The following is a 6,893-nucleotide window of genomic DNA, read 5'->3' on the forward strand; positions in this document are numbered from 1 at the left end:
GGCGTTGGCAGCATGCACGTGGCGCTTGCGCTGGCGGTGGCGGTGGCACTTTTGGAAGCCAGAGTGTCGAAATGAGCAATATCCCCCGGCATCGACGTCTTCAAATGGTCATGCGCGCACTCCGATCGCAACAACCGCTTCTTCACCACCCCCTGCGCTAGCTAGCCAGGACAGCATCTCAATCAATGGCGCCGGTGACACAGCGCAGTCCGTGACCATGACTACTGGGAGCCCCATGCCGTCTGTGCAGCGAGGCCAGCCGGCCAACCCCGTTTCAGTACCATCCCACATCGTTGCCAAAGCGGGTCGCCAGAGTGGCACCCCACGGGCCGTGCCTGGGCCTTCTTACGAAAGTGAGGAAGAAGGGGAGGGCCGAGCGACAGTAGAGGAGCGACTCAATGACATAACACGATCTGTAAAGAGCCACGCGAATGCAGCCGGGGCGGGCTATGTAGACGAAGTTGCCAGGCGGCATATTGAGGATGCTGCTAAGCGCCTGGCAGCGGAGAGGGGCCTTGCTGCTGCGTCGCAGGACAATGCCAAGGTGCGCCGTATCGCATACGATCGTTGCCGGGTTCTCGGTCCTGGTTTGGCACGCCTCATATCTTGATCTCCTTTGTCCAAGTCCCGCCGGAATGCAGCTCATTATCCCCTCCAGGGTTTTACCCTTCGGCCCCCACTCTCCGGTTCGCCAAAGGCGTGGACGAGTCCGTACACGCACCATCCGTACAATTACCATTTTAGTTGTAGGTTCTCCGTACACCGTACTTCAGGGATTGCAGGTCGCCGCATCTTCCGGCGAGTGCCACCATTGCTCGCATTGCTAGGAAAAGCGGGCGGTCGTACGGCATGTCGTAACCCGAAGAAGAGCCCTTGTTCCTTCTGCAGGCGGTGGTGGTGGCAGCGGCAACGGGGGACCGGGGGGTCTTAACAGCAGTAACGGCCACGGCGGCTGCGGCGGAGGCAGCAAATATCCCGTCGTGTGTAGCACCCGCCGATGCCGACGCAGCTGCAGCAGCGGCGGCACCGCCACTGATGCCGTTGACGACGGCGGCGCCGCTGGAGGCGGCAGGTTGCGGGGACTCAGCGGCCGGTGAAGCAGCTACGATGTACGACGTTGACTTGAACATTGACTTGTCGAAGGGCGAATTGAAGGTTGACTACAGCACTCGGGGGCTGCTGGGTCAAGGCGGTTTCGCTGCGGTGTATAAAGGGCGCTACAAGTACGTGTCAAAAGGGAAAGAGGAGGGAAGGGAAGGGAAGGAGAGGGACGGGAAGGGAAGGAGAGGGACGGGAAGGGAAGGAGAGGGACGGGAAGGGAAGGAGAGGGACGGGAAGGAGAGGGACGGGAAGGGGAGGGAAGGAGAGGGACGGGAAGGAGAGGGACGGGAAGGGAAGGAGAGGGACGGGAAGGAGAGGGGCCAGTCTCTAGGTTGTTGCCGGCCGGCTTGGCTGACTCATGGGCTTTGGATAAGCCCGGCATTTCGCGGTTGATTAAAAAGGGTGTTCCAGAAGATGTCTAGAGCAGCCTCAACTCCCTTAGTCGACGTGCACACATGCTCGCGGCCTTTACACGCCCCATCCGCACTCCCAGGGCTCAGCGGGTGGCTGTCAAGATGATAAAGAAGACGGCCGGGTCGACTTTGGCTGACTTGCAAGTGGGTCGCGCGGCTTTTAAAGGGATTTTCAGGGTTTGTGTGTGTTGCGTAAGGGGGCATTTTCCGTGTCTCTGTCTTTCTCTCTCTCTCTCTTTTTCTCTTCTCGCCTCTCTTTCTCTTTCTTTCTCTCTACCGCTCTCCCTCTTGCTCACGATATGCAAGAGGGTGGAGAATTCGGAGGCTGCCGCCAGATGAGCTTTCCTGTGGTGTTATTTAGACTTCGTTACCCCTGTCAGTCTGTCTGTCTGCCTGTTAGCCGAGGTGCTGGCACCGAGCCAGAAGCCTCCACCTGCGCAGGTAGCCGCAGTTGAAGTAGTGTTCACCGCAAAGCCCGCCATATGTGACACCAACACATTCCCATATAGCAATAATAAAATGGATCTTATAAGATTTCGGGGCCCCTGCTTCGAAACGGCCAACGGGTGCCTTTCCTAAAGGGGAACGCACTTGCAGCTTGCAGCGCAACCGCCAACAGCACAATCAGTCCGCCCAGCAGGCGAGATCCAATTTTCGCTCTCGCGCGCCACCAGCACGACCCATCCCCACCAGCAACGCGATCAACAGGTCTGCTTCTGAAGTGCTGGACAACCATCACAACCGTCGCAACCCCGAACAACAACCCTCTCTACCACACCGACCTCCACCGAGTGTTCGTCGAAAAACCTGACAAAGGAAACCCTGACGCTGCAACTCTGCAAGTCCAGATCTGGCAATCCTCCTTTTTCTTTGGTTGACCATGATGACGATATTGACCACGACGACGCAGCACTGAAACCATGCTGAATGAGAAGATACGGGTATGTTTTTCTCAGATCCCAGCGGTGACGTGTCAAATCGGGGCTCGTACGATGGAGGGCCAACTCGGGGCGGACAACTACGCACACAGCATAGCCGGCGAGCATATGGCCTAATCAGGACGAGGGGTAATTACGACAGGTTCCCACAAAAACTGGGAACTACGGAAAGCCGTTCCCTCTCCTACAGCCAACCTTTCTCCCCGAGTACGCTGCTGCACAAAGTATCGTTTGGGTCTCTTAGGTTTTTGAAAGGAAATTGGTGCAAAGAACATTAGATATCCAGCAAGTATGCAGCCGGGCTGCCGACTTCGCACAGGATTGCATTTACGGGAATGTTAGGGGTCCCGGCGCACTGATGCCGGCTGCCGTTGGGGCGGGACAAGGGTTAGAGGGTTAGTGACTTGTCCAACAGCCTAGAGGCACTGCAGCGTCGTCGCAGCGGTGGGAAAAAGTTCGTCCAGCAGCTCGGAGTACGGTAATGGTAGTTACCGATAATCGATGGCCAAACATTTGAACTGAGGACAACTAATAGTCCGACGATTGATTTGAAATTTTTACGTATACAACTGCTCTGGTTCCGGTGCTTGGTTGTATCATCGCCCGCCCAGGTTACAGTATTGCCTGGAATTACTAACTAGTAACGAATATGAACGTTTCCAGGCTGCAAAAGGAGCAATCTTACACCGACTCGCAAGCCGCCAGAAATTTTCACTGTTTACAAGGAAATCCCAAAAGTGTTCTCATCGTCCTGCATAACGTTCTAAGCTTCGAGGAATTCCTCAGAGCCGCTGCTACCGGACGATACAGGTATCCGTGTTCGAATATTATGGCTCTGGCCACAGTTTGCGATTGTTACAGTGGACCTCGATCGGCTCGAGTGCCGCACTCCAAGCATGTTACTGCCTTAATCGATAACATTCGGCCAGGCCGCACGAACATCGCTGGATTTTACGTAACACCTCAATTAGTACGTCCAAACGTAAAACGTATAAAAATGGAAAAGGAATGCAGGCGCGAGGGCTCACAATTCCTCATCATTCATTGAGAAGTGAGGAACAGGTTTTGCTAAAGGGTGGTTAGCCGGCACTCGGTTCCTGGCCTTGGGCTGCAAAAACTTTAGGGGATGTTCCCCTTCGGCAATGAACTTTAGTGCTCTTTTTTAAAAAGCAGCTAGACGGGCCCACAACTCAGGCATGTTCCACGCAAGCTCAATGCGGCTGAGGGCTTATGTCGGCAGTGCCGTAAAGGCCGTCCCTCCCGGTGCAATAAACGACGACTTGATTGAACATAGCCGCAAGGCACACAACCTCCCGCATACACCGATGAATAGCAGGCGGCGGACTGCCCAGCCATAAATGGTAACGGGGTCATAGGGTCAACATGTGTTACCAGTTCGTTTTGCAGAGCCTTACGGAGACCCAGTGAGAGAAATGGTTCATTCCCGGATGTGATGCCGTCGATCCCCAGAAAACATGCACACACATCACCACCACACGGACATATTGACCTACAGACAGTCGCTCAGACACGTCGGTATTGAAAGCGACATTCCTAGAATGAAGCCTGGCAGCGCTCTCCATCACGTTTTGCTTGATGATTCCATGTTTTAGCGTACAGGTTCTGCAGCATCTGAAGCTAATAATAAGCGAGGAAAAAGGACAGATTCCTGTGGTAACGAACTGAGCGGGTTTCTTCCGGTGTTTCTTCCTGGCTTAAACTTGAGAAAATGTTCAATACCCCTCCGCGGATACAGCCTGCAACAGTAATATAGCTTAGTAGGACAGCTTCCTCAAAGCAGCTTGTGGTGACCTACAAGGTCACTTGCGCCGCACAAAACGCTTCTCACGAATTGCTTAAAACAATTTTGTCGTCAGCAGCAAACAGTGACCATTGCTGCTGCGTTGTAATGAGGTGACGTGTTTATAAGATATGTTGTGAATGTTGTGAACATCACAATGTGAGAAGGGGAGAGAGAACAAAGGACTACGGGATTTGAGGGCCCCTAATACTGCTAAGTGCTTGACAACCCGTTGCAAACCGGCTGCACAACGCTCAAAGGTGATATGAGCCGGAGGCGACTTTGACGGCGCCACCCGCCAATTACAGGCAAGGCTAAACGAAAACGACAGGGTGCTCAAAGCAGTAAACTTCCCACACGCAAATCCATTTGTTCTAGCCTTTGGTGTTTGGTCTATCCATGTGGATTCATCTGCAACATTGCAGTACAGGCTCTACACAAACACGTCACTTTCCAATCGACCAATCTAAACACTAGGGTAGCACCTCTTTTGGTAAAACTTTCTGAAATTTCCCGAAACGAAAAGAAATACAGAAAACGTTTGTGGTTCGCCGATTTCTCGTCTTCTCTTTACCCCTACCTCCCTGTCTCGCCGCCCTCTCTCTCTCCCATCTTTCATTCTCTCCCTCTGCAAACACCCCTCTTTCTCTCTCCACTAACTCGGTGCTTCGGCTGTAACCTGCTCAACGACTGCAGGAGGACGTGAGGGCACTCATCCACGAGCTGCACATTCTCCGACAGGTACGCGTGCGTGCGTCTGTGTGAGTGTGACTGTGTGATGTAGTTTTAGCTGCGCCGTACTTCCCAGTGGCAAAGTGTTTTTTTCTTCGCTGCGTGATAGGGCTCTAGGTCATGGCAGCTTTCTCCGTGTTTTGGAGGCGTCGGAAAGGGGAACGAACCCCAACGTCACCGCAACCCCGTCATCAAAACGCAGCGCACCGGTTTACCTGTAAAGCTCCAGATATTTGACTGTGATATCAGTTGCATCACGTCTATGGTTGGACGGGCAGAGACCGCATTGTTTGTGGTTTCATGGATGTGGGTGGGGGTGGGGGTGGCGGCGTGAGGTGCAGAAGCTAGGGAAGATTGCACATTGGACTGACTTCAGTAAAGGAGGAAATAGTCCACAACAACAACATTGCGAAGTGATGATATACAATATTCAGTGAGTTGGCCTATGGGGACTTAGAGGGCCCTATGGGGACTTAAGGTTACACGCCAAGCCAAATCCAAGTTCTTGGCGGGAGGTACAGGGGCCAGGGGAAAGGGGAAATGGAGAGAGGGGGAGAGGCCCCCGGGGAGCGGGCGGGACATCCGCCTCCCTGCCCCTCGGCCCCCCTTGGCACTACCCGCTTCTTGTAAACTTACGTAAAGTACGTACCCTCTTCTGCCTCCTCCTGGGCTATATCCGCCTACCTCGGTAGGTATCTCCTTCACGTGGTGGTTTGGTGGTTCGTCTTACCGTCTTCTGCGCCTCTCCCTCCCTCTCTTATCTATCTTACACCCCTCCCTATCCATGCGGCGTGTCTTGCCCTACCCTATCCTACTCCACTCTGCTCGTCTGCTTGGAAGGAAATGCTCCTATAAAATTTCAGATGCAGAATACGATCAGCTAGTTTTTACTCTTATAATATTGGTGCAAAATTGCAACGCAGGTCGACCACCCTAACATTGTGAAGCTGTACGGCGGCTGTCTCACACCACCACACATATTCCTCGTTGAGGAGCGGATGGAGGTGTGTGCGTGAATGCACTCTCTGGTTTCACTCTCCTTTTTTCGGTTGTTTGATTTACATGGGAATTTACAGAATATGTTTTTTGCAGTCTTTTACTTGACTAATTTTGTATTACTGAATTTAGCTCTCTACTGGCTCATGCATGTTAATTTGCAAGGTACAAATTCCGCACGAGTGTCAAAGCCGGGAGGCCATGGACTATGGCAAATTTTAAGAGGAAGGAAAAGTCGTATGTCATATTTGACCAACAAGCTGCCCCCATCCACATATCCCCAGGCCACAGAACCCCCGGTTCCCGCCCTCCCGCAATCTCATGCACGCACGTGTGTGTGTGTGTGTATGTGCAAATTCCGTGTTCACGTACAGGGGACGTTGGACTTTTACGTACACCATGTACGGAAACATGATGCTTTGAGTGTACGGGAGGTGCTTTACTTTGCCTTGGACATTGCCTCCGGTCTGTCGTACTTGCACCCAAGGTACGACGGTACGACAAAGCCGCACCCGGCCGTCGCAACAATGGCGCCCCCACTCCTGTCCCTCGACCCCGCCCTGCATTTTACCGGTAACCGCCCCCCCGATATTCAACCGATAACCACCGACCGAAAACCATCCATCCTAGTTTATCCCCATCTGGTCTGGTCTTTGCGGATCTCACGCCCCCCCCCCCCGTGCACTTGCATGTGCTTGCTGTGCCGATGTCCCGGCCCTCCCCTCCCTTGATTGCTGGCCGTTGTTTTGGACTTCCATGGCAGATAGCGCTTCCCAGAGTCGGCAGTTATTCCTTTTTGCCTTTTGCATATCACCAACATCATCATCAGCAGCAGCAGCAGCAGCATCAACAACAGCATCATCAACATCATTGTCAACATCAGCAGCAGCAGCATCAATATCAGCATCAACA

At 53.3% G+C, this 6,893-nt stretch overlaps 1 protein-coding gene across 1 annotated transcript in view; it reads left to right on the top strand.

The window, feature by feature from the left end:
• Positions 1-217: 217 nt before the first annotated feature.
• VOLCADRAFT_93574 (uncharacterized protein) overlaps positions 218-6,893 on the top strand; it is a gene marked incomplete at both ends in the record, with an annotated part of 15,260 nt that continues 8,584 nt past the window's right edge. Inside the window, 7 exons of the mRNA XM_002952767.1 lie at positions 218-544; positions 889-1,223; positions 1,595-1,658; positions 4,950-4,994; positions 5,188-5,301; positions 5,909-5,989; positions 6,356-6,468. Coding sequence (XP_002952813.1) covers positions 218-544; positions 889-1,223; positions 1,595-1,658; positions 4,950-4,994; positions 5,188-5,301; positions 5,909-5,989; positions 6,356-6,468 — 1,079 coding nt within the window. The remainder of the gene's footprint in view (positions 545-888; positions 1,224-1,594; positions 1,659-4,949; positions 4,995-5,187; positions 5,302-5,908; positions 5,990-6,355; positions 6,469-6,893) is intronic.

This window comes from Volvox carteri (assembly GCF_000143455.1).
Source record: "Volvox carteri f. nagariensis unplaced genomic scaffold VOLCAscaffold_32, whole genome shotgun sequence".
Lineage (NCBI taxonomy): Eukaryota > Viridiplantae > Chlorophyta > Chlorophyceae > Chlamydomonadales > Volvocaceae > Volvox > Volvox carteri.